The sequence below is a fragment of the Opisthorchis viverrini genome (genome assembly GCF_000715545.1).
Source record: "Opisthorchis viverrini unplaced genomic scaffold opera_v5_9, whole genome shotgun sequence".
NCBI classification, from domain to species: domain Eukaryota; kingdom Metazoa; phylum Platyhelminthes; class Trematoda; order Opisthorchiida; family Opisthorchiidae; genus Opisthorchis; species Opisthorchis viverrini.
In genome coordinates this window covers 1,967,701-1,986,189 of record NW_008751665.1, presented here as the reverse complement: position 1 = coordinate 1,986,189, position 18,489 = coordinate 1,967,701, and the positions used below count along the sequence as shown (strand labels likewise).

General features: G+C 44.0%; 1 protein-coding gene across 1 annotated transcript in view; it reads right to left on the bottom strand.

Moving 5' to 3' along the window:
• Positions 1-2,459: 2,459 nt before the first annotated feature.
• T265_00886 (hypothetical protein) overlaps positions 2,460-18,489 on the bottom strand; it is a gene marked incomplete at both ends in the record, with an annotated part of 54,146 nt that continues 38,116 nt past the window's right edge. The window contains 2 exons of the mRNA XM_009164781.1: positions 2,460-2,928; positions 11,047-11,493. Of these exons, the coding sequence (XP_009163045.1) occupies positions 2,602-2,928; positions 11,047-11,493 (774 nt within the window). The remainder of the gene's footprint in view (positions 2,929-11,046; positions 11,494-18,489) is intronic.

The window sequence follows — 18,489 nt, the reverse complement described above, 5'->3', positions numbered from 1 at the left end:
CTGAAGATTTTTCATCAGCGTTCTGAATAAGGTGTACAATCAAGGCGATATTTTGGATCTGGTTAGGAGCACATTAATAAACGAGAGATTCAGTTGGTCTCCCACTAACGCCGAACTGGTCTGCGAACCAGTGTATTCCATTACTAGGTTACATAGGTCCCTGGGACAAAGAACAAGGCAGTCAGTCGCCCGAGATTAGGCTTTGTTTACCAGGAGCCAGCATCACCTGGCCGAACCCACATGGGAAGTCATGCTACACATGGAGATGGCTCTACACATTATCCGGACGAACAAACAGTTGTTGCTGTAATACGGAATGCTGCGCCGTCATGATATCAACTTCGAGACTGAGAGGAAACCGTTGTATTGTGATCAGTCGTGCATTCCGACTCGGTCACCACATAACGGCCAATACTGTAACCAAATGCCTCAAAAGCTGTGATGAACACGACATGACCAGAATGAGCTATTCATTAATAAGTAGACCCACTACTCTGTAAGTATTGGCTGTAAACCCCAGTGGGATCTTTTCCAGATAAGCTCCGCCACTTTTTGCCATTTCCACTTCAGTGTACGTACACAACCTTGACATATTTTTGATGAAAACAATTCCTTATCCGCATCTACGCTCATTTTGTGCAGACATTTTCTCCGTTCGGACATAAAACCTTAAATGAACTTTTTGACCCTTTCAACTCTGGTTCATGACAAAGAGACAGTAGTCGAAAGGGAACTTGGCCGGAGCGGTCTAGGATATAGTATAGGACAGTAATTCTATTCATTTATTGCTGGTCCGAAAATTTGGCAAAAATCGAATTTTGCTCAGAGGAATTATTTATTAGCCACATAGCCGCTGTTGACTGGAAGAACTTTCTGTGCGAAGTTTGCGCCCGGCGGCTTTTGCAGACTCCAACAGATATCGGCGGCCCAGGTCTACGAGTCGAGAACGATGGAACGCTACTATCTCGCCGTAAATACCACGCAGGGCGAGTCCTTCCGCAGCAGTGGATTTTCGGAGGGATCTGTCGGGAAACCAAAGAGGTGTTCATGTATGCAGTGCCAGATCGAATTGCGGCCACTTTGATGAACACAATCCAGGCCTGAGTCACTCCCGGCTCAATCATCATCTCCGATACGTGGGAATCATATGAAGGAATTCAAAAGATGACTGACATGAATTATACTCATGAAACGGTTAATCATACCGAAAACTTTATGGATCCAACGACCGGAGCTCACACACAAACCATCGAATCTCTTTGGCACGTCTACATGATGCAGAATAAACGCCAATGCGGAATGCATCGATCTTTATTGGACAGCTACTTGTGTGAATTCGTTTGGAGTCAAAGGTACCGAAAAAGGGACTTCTTCATTCAAATTATTAATAACATGTCCCAATTTCACCCTCTCCATAAAAAACTCAAAGTACAAATTTCATATCCTCTTTTTTTCTAATCTTTTGGAATGGCGGGGTTCGTTTTTTGTCGGACTTATCCGGAAAACATCCCCACAGTGAGTGCTTCGAAAGGGATTTCGTTCCGTGTGGAATCACACACGATATGTAACGTTAAACTTGAAAGTATACAATTCTCCAATCAAACATCTGCTCGCAGGAACACTTAGAGGTCTACTTGAGGATGGATTGATCGATAGCATCGAAGTGATGGAAACCAAATAATCAGGACAAGACTTGCCAACTATTCCGCCCCTCTCTTCCGAAACTGGTGTTTTGCTTAGTGAAATCTACGTGGTAACTGGTAACCGATAGACGTACAAATTTGTTGGTCTGTTAAACGTAACAAAATCAAATTCTGCACAGGAAAAAGCCGCGGCTGCAATTACAGCTAGCAGCTTTGTGCCTTTTGGTAGTTTTCAATCGATATTTCATCAATTTCATTTCATCATTTCAATAAAGCCACTCTATACTGAAAAGCCGAGAACCATTGTGCAGCTGTTTGAACCTTGTTGGCAATTATCAACAGATCGAATTCAGGTAGTTCCAAACCCGAGACATTCCGGCCAGTGTGTTGAACGGTTTGGCCACGACTGACTGATCAGTAGGATGATTGGCTCTCACACTACTCAGATCACCTTCAATCTATAGTTAGCCTGTAATAGTGAAACTGAGGAGTCTTCACTCGAGCAGCCAGTCAATATTTGATCACGTGATATGGTTTCTGTGACTGAAGGATGAGTGGCACCAAGTCTTGTCTAAGTGAGACCTAATCACACTGCTGCCCAGCCGCTTGTGGCCAAACGGTTAAGCGTTCAACTACTGGTGAGGGGGCCGCGGATTGGAAACTCCCTGAGTTTCGTCAGATGCACGCCGCTTACAATTCTTAACAAGAATGAAACAGCTGCACAGAGATTCTTGTGATTTTGGCATAGATTGACTTCAAAAACAGGATGAAATCTCCATTGAAAATCTCCGCACACAATCATCAGTTTTAGTAATTTGTCAGATAAAATGTGCTTTATTTATCGCCAAAACAGTCGTAGCAAAACAACCAAAGTGCTCCCATGGTCGAAGCTGGGCCAATGTGTGGAAAAGATCAATGTTTTTTTTAAAAAAACCATACAGTACCAATAGTGTGTTGCTCAATCACGGGCTCCACATACACAAAACCGCCTGAACTCCGGAAGATGATCGGTTGGGGCACACCAAGCCTTTGATTCATAGGGATCCAGACGACTAATCTCAATGGGGTGTCGTTCTGGCAAGCCTGAAGTCATATTCACATGGACTGTGCTCTCAAAATGGGCTGATCCAGGTTCAAGGACAACATGAAGACGGAATACAGATGAGGCCTGGTTGTCCAGCTTTGGCACATAGTTTGAAAAGAAAGGAAAGCGTCCGTCTATATCTGCACTGTGCTGGAAGCGAAGAACATCTTTTGAAATGGAAGCCCGTTCTGCTGAAGTAATCTGTCAGAACAGAAAATCGATCAAACACATTGGAGTATGTAATCAGAATTCATTGTAAACGAGAGGGTTACTTGCGGTAGGCAAGTTTTGCTCCACACTACACTTGGTATCAAAAGCACCAGGGAAAGAGTGTGAAACTTAACAAGTGCTGGCGAAAACTCTCGGATTCCAGTTGTTAAATGAGAAGGAGTAAACACGGCACACTGCATTAAGATCCACATTTGTTGCGGTTTGATTCAAGTTGGATGAAAATGTTGAAGCCTTAGTCGTGCATCCTATTCATACCGCTAGTTTCAAAACTCTGGTGGCTAAACAATGAAAAAATGTATTTTTAATTTGCAGGCACCACTCTATCAATGTCATAAAGTTTCTTACTGTGTGTGGTCGTTATACAAGAAACGGGATTCTTCCATGAAATGAACATTGCTTTGATTAACTGAGTCTGGAATCAGTAACTCAGTGTGCAAATATGAATGCTGTGACCTCTTACCCAAAATTTATCATATTAACCAGTCGGCAGAGACAGTTGGCTATCAAAAATTGGGAGTATGCCGTCAACCAATCAAATAAAAATGTAGATCACGACGCAGCACAAAACACGAACAAACCAGCCAGACTGTCTATGGGGTGATTATAAACAGCTAATCTGGTAGAGGCTTCATGCTGCTCTTTGAAAACTGTACATAAAAAGAAGAACTGCCCATCCAACCACGCACTGGTGATTTCTCCTAGACTGGCGACAAAACGTCCGCTCCTCGACACAGATCAATATCCATCTGGTTAACTACCAACGAAAGCACCCAATTTACCAATATTCTAACATATTATCTTCATTGACTCTTTCAACAAAAGAGCGACTGGATGAAACGGGATGACGCGTGATATACCGTGGCAAAAAGAGCAGTGTTGCCCGCAGGTGGACGTATTTCCCCATAGACAGGGAGTGAAAGGGTTTGGAGGGAAATGGAAAGTCCTAGGATTGAAACCACCCGTTACTGGGGGCTCCATTGTCCTTTTGGCTAATCCAATGTTCATATTGCTTGGTAATTTTCTTTTCTCTCGTCGAAACGTTTCCTCCGTGAAAATTACAAGTAGAGCATATAAGGAGAGATAGGAAAATCGAAGGCGTACGATGAGTTTGCCCGCTGCACCGATACGAGTGAAAAGGTCACAATCGTTCAGCTGTAGCACCCTTTCAGAGCCTAGCTGCCATGCCAAATGACAGAGGCACGAGAGCCGGGATACTGCAAGGTTGCCTAAGCCTAGACAGAGGAAGTCGAGGGGCAGGTGTCGGGTTCGAACCACGGACCTTCCAGTCAGTAAATTTGCGCTCTAACCACTTGGTCCATCTCACCCCAATACGAGTGAATGCTTTATGGTTGGTTGGATTACTGTTGACTTCCTTCGCTCTATCTCTCTCTCTCTCATAATGGTATGGTCGTGGCCACGTTGTACTCTTGAGTAACTCTTAAGTGAAAAGCAGACGGAGAAATTCACCTGAAGCCCCTTGGTTTGAACATATTGAGAAATAGCTGAATAGTCGATCTTTGAATGCAGACTGGAGCGACCCATTTTCAGCTTAAGAAAAGCTGGTCCAAATTTATGTTGGACAGTGTGTAATATCTTTCACGCTGCATAGATGCCTTCAGAGATTTTGAGCTGCTCGTAGGTTTCTTTCGACGCTCCAAAGGGCGCTCGTGCCATCCTTGAATCGCATAACTCTATGCATCTTGTTTCCTCTCATTCCGATTTCATCCAGAATTTGCCATTTCAGAAGTTCGGCTCCGATGGAACTAAGGTGTTGGCAAGAACTACCTCCTTTCCACGCGATTATGTTCGTGCCAGCCGTTCAGGAAGAATATTTCATCAAAGCTTGTTGTTCTTACGGTATTTCGGACATTTCATGAAAGACGGCCTCCCAAAACTCTCGTCTGGTTAACCGACCTACCTGGTGGTTTCTCCCGTAACTTGGTCAGAGCAACTCATTTCCAAGGCCCCCAAACTCCCCTGTCTCTATTATGAATCGTATCAGTAACGGAATGTTATTGCAATCGACGCCTCTTCATCAGGCAAGAATACGGTCCACCAGTGTCCTAACTGGGAACAGCAAGACCCAAAAATTCGGTTCAAGGTGATTAGAATTCCCCTAATCTAACACTAAGTAATAAGGATTTTTACTACTATCAAGTTGACGGTCCGAAAAAGCCTCGTCCATTGGTCCTCTGTCCGCCTTACAATTTAACTAGCCTGGCAGTTTATTCAGTTGGCCTGGTGAAACGTTTTCGTCAAAAACAAAGCGCTGCATGGCAAAAAATTCGCCGACTGTTCACCGAAACACCGATATGTCCGAAGCGGGATGGCGTATTTTTCAGCACCGAGCGATGTAATATTAATCGTGGGTTCTAAAATATACGGACAATATAGCCCCCCAATGAACCGGCTACTTCGGCGGAAGAATCTGGAACCACAGTACGTGTAAAGTGATCCATTTCGACACGAACACTTTCGAAAACCTTTTAGTTAATATGTGAAACTGCACCGAAGAATGACCGGAATCTTAATAGGCGCTTTATTGTATATACATCCTATGGGTTCAAAAGAAAACCGCATAAGATATAACGTGATCAAAAGCTTTTATTCTTCCATTTGTTCTCTAACACTTTTTAGGTAGATCGTGTGTAGGGTGGATTTTGTAATTTCCAATGAGAATTCTTACTGTCGGTGAGGCCAAGCTATGTTAAAAAGCCTAGAAGCTGCTTCATCCTTCTCAAAAAACCACAAAGAGTTGCGAACCGGCTACTTTCCGGTCAGTGGTTGAACATTTAACCGTTTGACAACGAGCCACTGATCAGCAGTGTGATTAATACTCAGTCAGACAGAACAAAGGACCAATCATTCTTCAATCACAGAAGCTACATCACGTGATCAAGTATTGACTGGCTCCTCAAGTGATGACTTCTTAGACGGAAGTGTCAATCTACTTGTGAAATTGTTTCTTCTATGAGCCACTTACAGACTGATGGTTAAATTCTCCTACAGCGACAACTGAATAAACCAGTCAAAGGCGGTCAATCCAGAGTGGACATAGGTCACATAGAAAAGGTGAGCGAATCTCAAGATTCCCCAAGAATTTCATTCTGTCTTCATGTAGTACGCTTTAGTTTGAAAGGAAAAATTACTTGAGGTTGTTTTTTCTACTAGCGAGTTGGATCACGACGGAAGTTTTGTCCAGGCAGATAAAAAACAAACACTGCGGGTAGGTAGCGGGAATAGTTTTTAATACAGCTGCGCAAAAAGACCTGCCGTCTCCTGTTTTGTTGCGCTTGCTGGCATTATCAGATGACCAAGTTCGGTTTTGTCTCAATTCTGCCTTCAAAACAACTTCCAGGTCACATTTTGTCCCGCAATAGAACCCACTCTATGCCGAAGTGCCAAGCATCACTGTACAGTTGTTCTATTTCTACTGGGAATTATTAGCAGTGCAGACCTCACCAATCTTAAGGGGGGTTCGAACTTGGGACTTCCCGGTTAGCATTTGAAGGCCAAAATGTCCGGCCACCAACGACTGATCGGCACTTAGACAAGACACAACCATGGAATACACATCGAGAGAGACATGGGTGTTCTAAATGACTGTTTACTCTTGGTCACTCATTGCCTACTGTTCCATTCGTGTGTTTATTTTCTGAGCAAACTGGGGATCGTCAGTATGTCTGAGAACCGCAGAAATGGATGGATATTCGGAAATAATACCTACAACAATACATCGCTGATCCATCCATCCTGCTTTTTGACGGACATAATTTTACTCATGGGTCATTCCTGACTGCAACCAAAATCCACATGCGGAACAAGCGAGTATCTGTAGGTAAAACACACCCGTAATGCCTGCGAGGCAATACAGTTGCTACGTTTCCGGGTGTATGCAGAAACCTACGTGGTGTTCGGTTTGTCCGCCCCAGAAAGTCCCGGTTCAAACGGTTCACGATATCCTCCGTCCCTAGCTAGTTTCCCACGCAATGCCGGGCCTCAGATCAAACAAGTGAAGGCACGATACACGGTGAACCACATCAAAAGATTGCCTGCATATTCTGTAAAATTCGCGGCTTGAAGACGAAATCCGATTCGGTCTAGCAGCGCCAGTCCTCTGAATCTACCTGTACCTTCTTTTTAATAGTAACTCAAATTTCTGACTGTCAATTTGAAGCTAAATAGGACAGATTTACAATACGGTTTCAACTCAGGGACTGTGCTTACCTGGTGAATTCCAAGAGGGGCGAACCAGTTGTGGGCTATCAAGGGGGTTTCAGCAACCTTATGAGTAAGTTTTCGAGTGTTTTGTATAAAAGCCGTTGCAGCATTTTGGGGGTACCCGTATCATGTGAATATGCTAACGCGGGACTGGTAGTGGTGAATTCCGGAAGCTTGCTACCGGCCTCGAGGCAATACAGTTGCTACGTTTCCGGGTGTATGCAGAAACCTACGTGGTGTTCGGTTTGTCCGCCCCAGAAAGTCCCGGTTCAAACGGTTCACGATATCCTCCGTCCCTAGCTAGTTTCCCACGCAATGCCGGGCCTCAGATCAAACAAGTGAAGGCACGATACACGGTGAACCACATCAAAAGATTGCCTGCATATTCTGTAAAATTCGCGGCTAGAAGACGAAACCCAATTCGGTCTAGCAGTGCCAGTCCTCTGAATCTACATGTACCTTCTTTTTAATAGTAACTCAAATTTCTGACTGTCAATTTGAAGCTAAATAGGACAGACTATCAGTATGGTTTCAACCCGAAGACTGTGCCTACCTGGTGAACCCCAAGAGAGGCGAACCGGTCGTGAGCTATCAAGGGGGTTTCAGCAACCATATGAGTAAGTTTTTGTTTGTTTTGTATAAAAGCCGTTGCAGCATTTTAGGGGGACCCGTATCACGTAAATATGCTAACGCGGGACTGGTAGTGGTCAATTCCGGAAGCTTGTTACCAGCTGTTCCGGCATTTGTTTGGACAGTTGTCCAACCACAATAGCTGGCCACATACGAAAAAGCAAACTGATACACGAACAATAATTTGGTCTGACCAGAAAGGCTACCTTGTCTCACCGTAGGACGGCTTATAGAGGATACGTGGGAGCAGAATGTGAACAATGCCCTTCCAAAGTTCCTAGCTGAGTCTTTTTATGTGAACTTCATCAGCCGGACAAAATTTGGAGGTCAGGACACACGAACAGGTCTTTCTGACACAGTTCTTTCGTCTTTCGACAGACCAGTTTTCCCGAATCATGTTTCTGAGTAATCACACCTTTTTTCTAGAATCGCTTTTGAATAAAATTTGTTGACCCTTCAGATTCGCGGCCCACCAAGTTTGGTTTCGGTTCAAGGGAGACGAAGCTAGAGAAAAGTGTGCACTTGCCATTCCAGGTTGGCACATCTACAAGGGGATAACACACTTTTTTCTTCAACCTCGAATGTAAACAGGCACTCGTGGCTGCCTTGTCAATGCTGTCTAAAATTGACACAGAATACGGACTAGATTCGTTTGCAAAAAACATCGTCTACATATCTGGCAGTTCGCGAATGAATGGCGGCTTTGAAAAGGTGAACACAATGTCATTCGTGGACGAGAAGCAGAAAAACGAAGGGAAAGTAGAAACGATCCAGTCCAACTCGTTCCAAAACACCCTTCCATTAATAGGGGGAACGTACGAAAATCTAGCACTGGTCGGAGGTAAAAATAACACTGAAATTAAAAGTTGTAGAATAACCATTCAATGGTCTCAAAAACGATTGAATAAAGTAAAACAAGACTGCTGCGTAAGACGAAAACTTCGGAAGATCCCCAAAGATTTTACCGGACAGGGAATTGTTTTTTTAAGCAAAGTTCCGGTTCTATACACTTTTCATTTACCTGAGACTTCGCTGAAAAATTCTGGACTTTTTGTTTGTTCCCCGCCTCGAAACTTCCCTTCGCACTACCATATCTTTCTTTCCATGACGTTTGAATCTTAGAACTCTTTGCCGCTGGCAGCATTTTCCCGTCCTATAAGTCTTAACATGTCAACTTGTCCCCGCCAAGCCATATCGTTGTTCCTGTAATCTATCTAAAAAGTGTTGCAGTCCAGAAAATAGTTCATTTCACGGTCTATTTCACTCACATCCGGTGGACAAACTAGCCGAGTTAAAATGCGAAGCTTTCGTCTACTATGGTTAGAAAGTAAAATAAATCAATAGGAAACAAAAAGATGACAAAAAGCAGGCCATAAATCCTCACAACCAACATGACTAGTCTATTTATACACTGATGGCAAGTTGACCATCGATCGGCTGGCTGTCGATCGATGAAGTCGCGCATACCACTGTTGATTAAAGTTCACTTGGCTTTGCAGATAGTGTTAACGGTTCACCTTTAGCTTATATCTTTTTTCGTCAGTGGTTTGTCGCTTGCATTTTTACATCGTTCCCTGCTTGTCAATCTCAAGGATGCACTCTGCGGAGTTATTCCGGAACGCTATCTTCCTGGTGAGCGCCAAATGACTTTCACAAGTGGAGCCACATCAAGAAAAATACTTCGAAAACTTGAATATCCCTCGAACTGAAAAGTGAGGAGGTCTTGGTGCAACAAAATCAGTTACAAAATATCAATAATGAGAGATTCAGTCAGAATTCCCGTTAACTTCACCTTAATTTTCATACGTGTAAGTTGTTGCTCAAAAACGAGACAAGATTGGTGGGAATCTCAAAACTGGGTCTATCCGGTGAGCCCCGAAAATGAAGAAGTCGTCAGTTAGGTGTCCAAACACGTCTTCAACATCCTTAGAACTGGTGTCATATCGGGAAGAGTTATTTCCAGCTCGGAGAACAATCTAACATGGAACGTCCAGAGTGTTGACTGAATTTCGGCTGCCTGAAATCGGTCTCGGTAGCTTCCTCATGGTAACATAAAATAGAAATTCGGCAGTAGTGCATGACCCAGGCTGTCAACGTCTTGATAACGCCCCAAAAAGTTCTCCTCTTTACTCCATAGACGATACTAACTTTGTGAAATTGAACACACATTCGCAAAATGGGATGACAATAACAAGAGATTCATTTGTATCCAACGTTAATCCCATGTAAACGAGTTTTTAGCTCCGACTATGTCCAGTTTGTCTCAGTGTGTCTCGATGGAATAAAATCAATCAAACCTTGTGTACGACGCTTACGTGAGCTGCCGACTTGCAAGTAATATCGAGCAACAGAAATACTTCGATATCTTGAGTATCAGTCACACTTAACCATGAAGCGTTCTGCGTGTTACAAACTCGGTTAAAAAACATCCTCATGGTGAGATTCATTTGAACAATACGTTAGCATCATGCCGTTTAGCCAATAAGTGTGCTATTTCTTGTCTGTCCAATCTAAATAAAGTTGATCGTAAAAATTTAGGGACTGGGTCCAAGGGTTAGTGGGCTGTCGAAAAGTTTTCATTTAACCTGTGCGTAGTAGCGCGTTGGGCGAAGAGGTGTCATTTGTCCGACAGGCGTACATTCAGCAGCGTAATTAAAGGCAGTGTGGTAGAGCAGTCTTTACTAACGGCTACCATGAAACCCTCGTAGGAACATTAGTTGTGATGGTAGTGTGGGGGGATTTGACCCATCTATTCTAAAAGCCGAGAAGCACTGTACAGTTGTTCTGTCTTTGATGGAATTAAGATGCAGTGCGCATTCCACGAAACTTCAATGTAAGTTAACCACACCGCTGATCAGCCACCCGTGGCCGAGCGCTTAGGTGTACAAAACTCCCTGAAGTTTCGTGAGGTGTGTACTGCCAATAATTACCAGTAAAGATGAAACGGTTACATAGCACTTCTCGGCTTTTCAGCATGCGTTGTCTCTATTTACACGAGAAAACCTCAGTAGTTCTGTCATACATAACCATGTCGTCGGATCATCCTTAATAACCCATAAGACAAACTTAACAAACAAGATAACTATGAGAGTTTGGTGGAAGGAATGAGATTATCAGCACCGTACGACAGTTGATTGTGTGCGCTATCGATCCATCCGCCCCAGAAGTCATTCATTGGCAGTGTGCGACGTAACATTCCGATCAGACTTTTTCTGCAACCCAAAAATGAGAACTTACTTTCGACAGTGCCATCTTCTGGCACTTTTGTACGTTGCCACTCATTCCTCGATGAGAGTTGATCCTTTGTACGATTTGATTCACATAGCTCAGGATGTGTTGTGCCGCTGTATAGACCACGGGCGGCCAATCGCTCAGGAACGAACTGACGCGGATATCGGACCACTGAAGACAAACACACCAATGCGGGGCAATAGATGCCTGAGCACAAGTTCGATTCTCTCGAATCGGAGTGAATAAAGATGTTCCACGCGGAGATTTGACCGCAGAATCAAGGTGGTCTCCATATTGTCGGATTAATAGGTGCTTCAGAGTCGCATGAACGTCAAACAGTGTGACCAATCGATCCCGGTTTGCACGAAGTTGGGCGAAGGCGTCTGGCCAATCGGTCAAAAAACGTTTTGGTAGAATAAAGCTCAAAAGCGGTAGTCTTTCTTCCAGTTTACCCTAGAGATCAACAGAAAGCCGTGCACTCAATCTGGGAGTGAATATACACAGAAATAAAAATTGAATCATAAGTCGGTCGTTATAAAAAGTTGAGTAAAATTAAGCTTGTTCATTGTAAAGGTCGTATCCCTTACTAAAGATGTTCAGGAGTTCAGTAGTGGCACTAGCAGAAAGCCACATTCCGCTTGACAAGCTATCTGAAGAAATATAACTGTTAGACTCAAAAGCTAACTGTTGGATGGATATATCCAATCTGCTGCACCTAACGTTCGTTCCATCTTCGCGGCTAGTTCCAATTATTATTCCAGAGGTAGGGGCGAGACGGCTCAGTGGTTAGAGCGCTAGTTTATTGACCGGAAGGTCCGTGGTTCGAACCCAACCTCTTCTGTCTAGGCTTGGGCAACCTGGCAGTATCGCAGCCCTCGTGCTTCTTTCTGCTGGCATGGCAATTAGGCCTCGAAAGGGTGCTACGGCCGAACGATTTTTTCACTATCAGAGGTAAAGCTGGAAAGTGGCTGATGTCAGAATCGGGAGGTTATTTCGTTACATTGAGATCATTGGTTACGAGGATCGTGAGGACAGAAATAACGGACACGCATGTGAGTAAGGTCTGTTGCTTATGTAGCCAAACTCTCCCTGTTTGTCGTCTTGGCCGAACAGTCCCCAACCCGTGATACATCCGACTGGGGGGTGGGCGAAATCCCATCAGTTGTCACCGCACTATGGATCCTGCTCCATACTGGTTTGGAATCTATGGTCGAGGTTCATTCGAAGGCAACCGAACCAGTTAGAAGTACAAAAGCCCTCCTTCTGGATGGATGAACGTCTTTTGGGCTATCATAGATTAGTGCTGAACGGGACTGGTCTGCTCTGAAATTATCTATGAATAACAACTGTCTTCAGCGAACAACTCGACCACTGTCGTCAAGTTAGCATCAAATTTTCCGTTCAACCACAAGTGAAGGTTTCAAACGTTCAATAGTATACTTAAAATGGAATGTATTAATATATCGGCATGCGCTAGACGTTGATACTTTCCATGCTGGCTACCCGGGCTTGAGTTTAAAAACCAGCGGTCTGCTTTTTGAGGATGATTTACGGCAGTGTGGCGTGCAAAGTTTTGTCAGTAGCACTCGTTCAACTCGACTTTATTATCATAGCCTTCACCTCAAACGTATACACTTCCAACATACATCATTCGGGGTAGCTATTCACTGAATCTACGATTGATTTGGCTTTCGCACGCAGCAAAGTGTGACAAAGTGAGAAAAAACCAATAAGGTTAGCTCAAAATGAGTACAATGATCGGAGCATTTTAGAGCAATCGAGGATCTTGTTCTCCATCACCGAAGGCTAGCTTCTCAACATACTTTGTTAGGAATAATACTGGCGGGTTTTTGTCATCAAGTCCCGGCCTAAATTCACAGTCCTCACCACAACATTGTCATCTTCAAATAAGTCATGTGCAGATCGCGCTGTTGTGCCCAGTATGGTTTTACTCGGCTTGTATTCGCATCTGCGCGAAACGCAACCTCATAACCGGGTCGTCCGCAGCTGCGAATTCCCCCTTTCCCCAAACTGCGTTCATCGCAAAGATTTCAACCTGGGCCTCGACAATGGACAATTTTTCTCTTACCAGACTCGTTGGTTCATGCACACGCTAGTCAACCAGTGGATGTAATGTGACGCATTTGATTAACCACAAGTTAGTTTAAACCTTCATAGTCAATCTATCAACGTAGGTCGCCGATAAAACCAGAGATAGCTGCAAACTCTGTACAGCGCCATGGAGTGAACTCTGCTGAAGGCTAACAAGTGTCCCGGACAAAAGACATCTCTCTCGATTTGCACTTGGGGTTTTGGCACACGTGGTAAATGCCTCATCACGTTCAAAATTCATGGACATGCGGGAACCTCGTTAGATAGCCAGGTTACTTAAAAAGCACAAGATCCAATAAGCGGTTGGTCACACTACCGTGGATGGAAGAAAGCGATACTCAGTGTACTGTACACACAGTCCAGATGGCTTGGCCTAGCTTGGTGCCATACATAGAGAAAATAACGGATGGTCTTCTAGGGTTTGGGCCTAGCTTGGTGCCATACATAGAGAAAAGATGATCTTCTAGGGTTTAGTATCCCACATCCATGGCCATTGGCTCCACTTTGTTAAAACAAAACAAAACAAACGAGGAAATCACGATCGGTGCCTACAGCTCGACCTTCATCATTAACGATACATTCTTCCATGAAGGCCTGGAAGAGAATACTGTAGTTCAGAACGGAACTATCTCATTCTATATGAGGTGAGTTACGAAAACACTGTTTCTCTACCGAATCTTTGATATTGATTCTGGCATGAATCCACATGAAAACTCATAGACCATGACGAAAGGGCCCGTTTGTAGCCAAAGCAAACGCTTGGATGCCGCAACCGACCCGAAGAGGTAAGTGGATTCATGGTGGAACGTAAGAGCAAAATGTTTGGATATTTACTGGAGAGCTAGTATTCGGTGATCAATAACTGATCCTGTCGCAAGCTTTGAACTTTGTTGTTTTTTATGCATGAATAACGTCTGAAGCTCTCTCAGCAAGCAGCACGACTGTCTAGGAGTTCTGAGAACCCGATATAAAAACTGGCGAGAAACTCACGAAACAGTTCGTAGTTGATGGTCACCTCAAAGTTGACTACCATGGGGAAGTCTACAAATTTCGGCGGCGAATATCGATGGCCAATAAATGATCTTGATAGAGGTTCTGCCATTACATATAAAAGCTAACTTGCACCGTATCCCACCGCAAAATTCTGCACCAAACTGTACCACAGTTTGCACTATAATATAATATGTCTTGCTGCGTTGTACTATACTGACTTCAGAGTACAGTGAAAATGCTTTCCATAACCATTCCGATTAGTGGAGCATTCCAGTTCTTACATTCCTCTGTTCTTACAAATGATCCATGCGACAACTGTATGACTCGTTCCATCATACACCATCAAAATCAGTAACTGATACAAATCAGGTGTGCGTTGGAGATCCTTCCACCCTATTGGTGAGTTTATTCTGGTCGAAGCAACTGAGCCAGCATGGCTGCGGTTCAAGTACATCGCTAGACGTTAGTGAGGCCTAATGAGAGAGAAAATTGAGGTCAGCACCCCCCTGTTTTGTCTATTCGGTATAATCACACCAAAACAACAGCAACTAGTGTTAACTCAATGTTGTTCACTCCTTGCCCGACTAAATGGCGATTAGATGTCCTGGGCATCGTGCGTTTAGAAAGTTTCCCTCGCGCGAGAAAAGGTTTGAAGTGAAATCCTCACACCAGAAAGCACATAACCAGAGACCAGCTTACATCGGAGGCGAGTGTAAACAAAACAAAGTTGTTGATCACGACAACAACTTCAGGGGCTCTGATGGAAACGAACAACGAATGAAGATGTTTGTATTTGACCCAGTTTTGAGCCTAATATTGAATAACAGTGGTTTTCACTGCACTCCACTGCATTGCACCGCGCCTTTGAAGACAACTGATGTCCTTCGAAAATCCGGGAGCAAACAAAAGGAGCTGAAACTACTACGGAATACACTGGACGTGCGACAACCAGAATCCAAATTCTATTCAGACAGGTTCATAAAATGACAGGATAGATAAGCTACGGGTGGCACTAAGTGACGCATATTCGAGCAACAACCGACGGGCTGTTGAAACTATGATTGAATGTTTTTCCTCGTAAACGGTTATCTGAAGGTCGGTTTTGATGAATGACCTAGGAGGCGTACGTCCAACCTGGTTGAAGGTCACTATCCTTATCGATCAACCAAACTGAAAAGCTCCCGTAGCTAGGAAATATTCTCGACATCCGGCGGAGTGATTTTACAACGAGATGAGTACAAAAGAAAGTTGGAATCAGTTCATAAAGACCAGCCGGTATTCCAAAGTTTGTCAAATACGATTCACAATAACAAATTTGTCTGGATAAATACCCGAAAGCACTGGAGAACAGTAGTCAGTCAGAGGCGAAAAACAGGGTCAACTCGAAATTTCTGGGGTAGCATGGTCCTTGTGTACAAGAACTCCCTAAAATCGAGACAGATGATCTTTCTGTTTGACTTGACAGGAAGATGTGTCTGTTTAAACCCCCCTGAGGATGTCCAGAATAAAAATAAAGTATCACAAACAATTAAACTAAACGCAACAAAAAAGGAGAGACTGTTATATTGGATAGCGTTGAATTTTCACGCTGGGCAACCAGTAAATCTACATGCACTGGTCTAAGTTAACAGCCAAGTGGCTTTACGACTCATTCGCTTGAAAAGAGCCAAAGCCAAGATGTGAGATACTGTGATGCTCAAAGAAAAGGGCGAGTTTCACCAGTGCCGAGAGACAAAAACGTTCAAAAGGAATGGTATATCCTCCATTAGAATGAGGCATTAAAATGCAATTGCCAAATGACGGGCCAAGCAGAGCTGACCAATCAGTATTGCCTGAAGAAATCGCGCGCTTCTCCATCCCACCAACCCATTACTTCTGCTCACCAAAACCAACCAACCACATCCCACCACCAAGCAAGAGTCAAAGGAAAAACTCCTTTGTTGGTTCAATTTAATGCTTGTTTATAAATTTGCCTGTTCCCGCGGAGGGAACTGTCGAAGCTCTTGTACGAACACATATCATCCAGATTAAAAGGGGGAGGACGATACAACGTAAACAGTTCCGACACAATGCGCTACTCATTAGGTTGCTGAAAAATTCCACAGCCCATGGTCAGTTTTGCCCACTTGGGGCTCATCAGGCGGGTTTCCGTCAAACCTATGATTTGCTTGAATCCAAAATACACGGAATTAGCGAAATACACTCATTTGTATACCAATTCGGTTTTGATGGCAGACTCGCCTGGAACCCGGCTGAATCTTTCGTTTATGGTGTTTTAAGTCTACACGTCTATAAAATGCATCGCGATATCTCGAATATCGTACCAGCTGAAACGTGAGGTGGCCTGGTGCAGCAAATTTGGTTGAAAAAACATCATAAACGAGAGATTCACTTGAGTCTCCCGTGAAAACCAAATTGATTTACAAATGGGTGTGTTTGTCGCAGTCAGTCCAGTTCAGGTTGACGGAAACTCGGAACTGAGCCTACCTGATGAGCCCCAAGAAGGGCGAAACCGGTTGTGGGCCGTTGAAGTGTTTTCAGTAACCTTGTGAGTAGCGTCCTTTATGAAATTATACTGCGACATCTCGAATATCGTACCAACCGGAACGTGAGGCGGCCTGGTGCAGCGCACTCCGTTGAAGAGATTCACTTGATTCTTCTATTCTAGTACTGAGTGGATGACTGACCTTGGATAAGTTCATCCGCAGTTTTCTTTCAGACCAATCGAGTACATTCACAAGGATTAGACAAGAGCTGGCGAGCTTAAGATTTCGATAGATTTGTAGCGCTTAGTAAGTTTTGTTAACGCCACTAATATTAGCATTGGCCGGATAGTGTGAACTGATAAAACTGATTTCAAGCAAGGTTGGTGACCTAAATGCGATATTTTGCCATCAAGTTTAGTCGTACAATTCATCGTTTGACAAGTATTGTTCGCAGACGAGCAGCAGTGATCGGCCTCACGAGACGTAACTATAGCAACCGACAGCAGTCATTGAATGACGTTTTCTGGTGCAATTCGAACAAATGATTTATTGCCCCATCACACCTCTTCGCAGATTTTTCGTCCTCATTGGTATGGGGGTGTGGAATGAATTATGCTATAGTGGACCAATGAGTTCCCGCATCAGACCGACTCGATGCTGGTGAACGCACAACTATGTAATGAAAAGCAAATCGATTGACCGAAACACCACGTGATGCCCGAAACGTCCATGTTATAGCATGGCAATTTTGCTTTGGGCTTTCGGAGACAGCCGAAGAACTTTCTTTCACGTAAGATCTCGGTCGTAAATAAGTGATCGAATGAAATCTGGACTGCTGTGTTTGGACAGAAAACAAGAATAAGACAAAATCGGGTAGCATCGAAGTCAGCTTGCTGACGACATGAGCAGAGTGTGACACCGGCATATGACTTATGACAATGTGACCGAAGGATTGTGGTTGGAGAGACGTTTCACCATTGCGAAGGATATATACTAACTCAATACTGGTTGGATGCTTCTCAGGTCGATTCGAGACGTTTCCTGTTCCTAGAGCTGATAATTGCATGCTACTACGCTTTATTTTCTCAGCGATCTCCCAGAGCGTTCGGTTCACTTGCGCCTCGATTTGACCTAAACTTAGGTAGTTCCAAAGCGCTTGGCTCTGGTTAGCCTACACTGGATGTTCGATAGGTATTCAGCTGAATGGTTATGAGGTGGTGTGCTGCATGGAGTTATCTTATCCACAGACTTTAAACATTCTGACCAAACAAACGTACGAATAGCAAAAGCCAACAGGGTTTTGGTTGCCTTGAGAAACGCGTCTGCAGCAATTGCCACGTGAGCATAAATGTCAACAATGGAATGCTTTGGGCTGTCCCAACTAATGCACGGGGTTGAGATCTGAACACCACATAGACGGTATGTTTGGGCTCCTGGTCCATTTCACCTGCAATGCCTGCACAAAACCCTTCAGTTCAGAGGAACTGGAAGAATCTCCATCGACAATTTCCTTCGAAGAGCAAACGTAGTTGGAGTTGAGTGCGGTCTCATCCGAAACCACATCGGCTTGTTAGAACGCTTGAATCGAATGGGGAAAACGCGCACTCCAAAACAAATTGTCCACAGCCAGCTGAAGAACGGAATTGGGGATTTGGGCGCCAAAAGTCCGTTACGGGGACAACGTCTAGGTAAGTTTTAAAAACTGTAACTTATATTTTACTTTGTGAAAGGACCTGGAACTTGGAAGAGCGGTATGGGAAGTAGCTAGACGTGCGAAGCTTTGGGGCACAACACGCCGCAATGCTGAAGAATAAGCGAGACATTCGGAGGGGACTAATTCATCCAAATACAGCTTCGA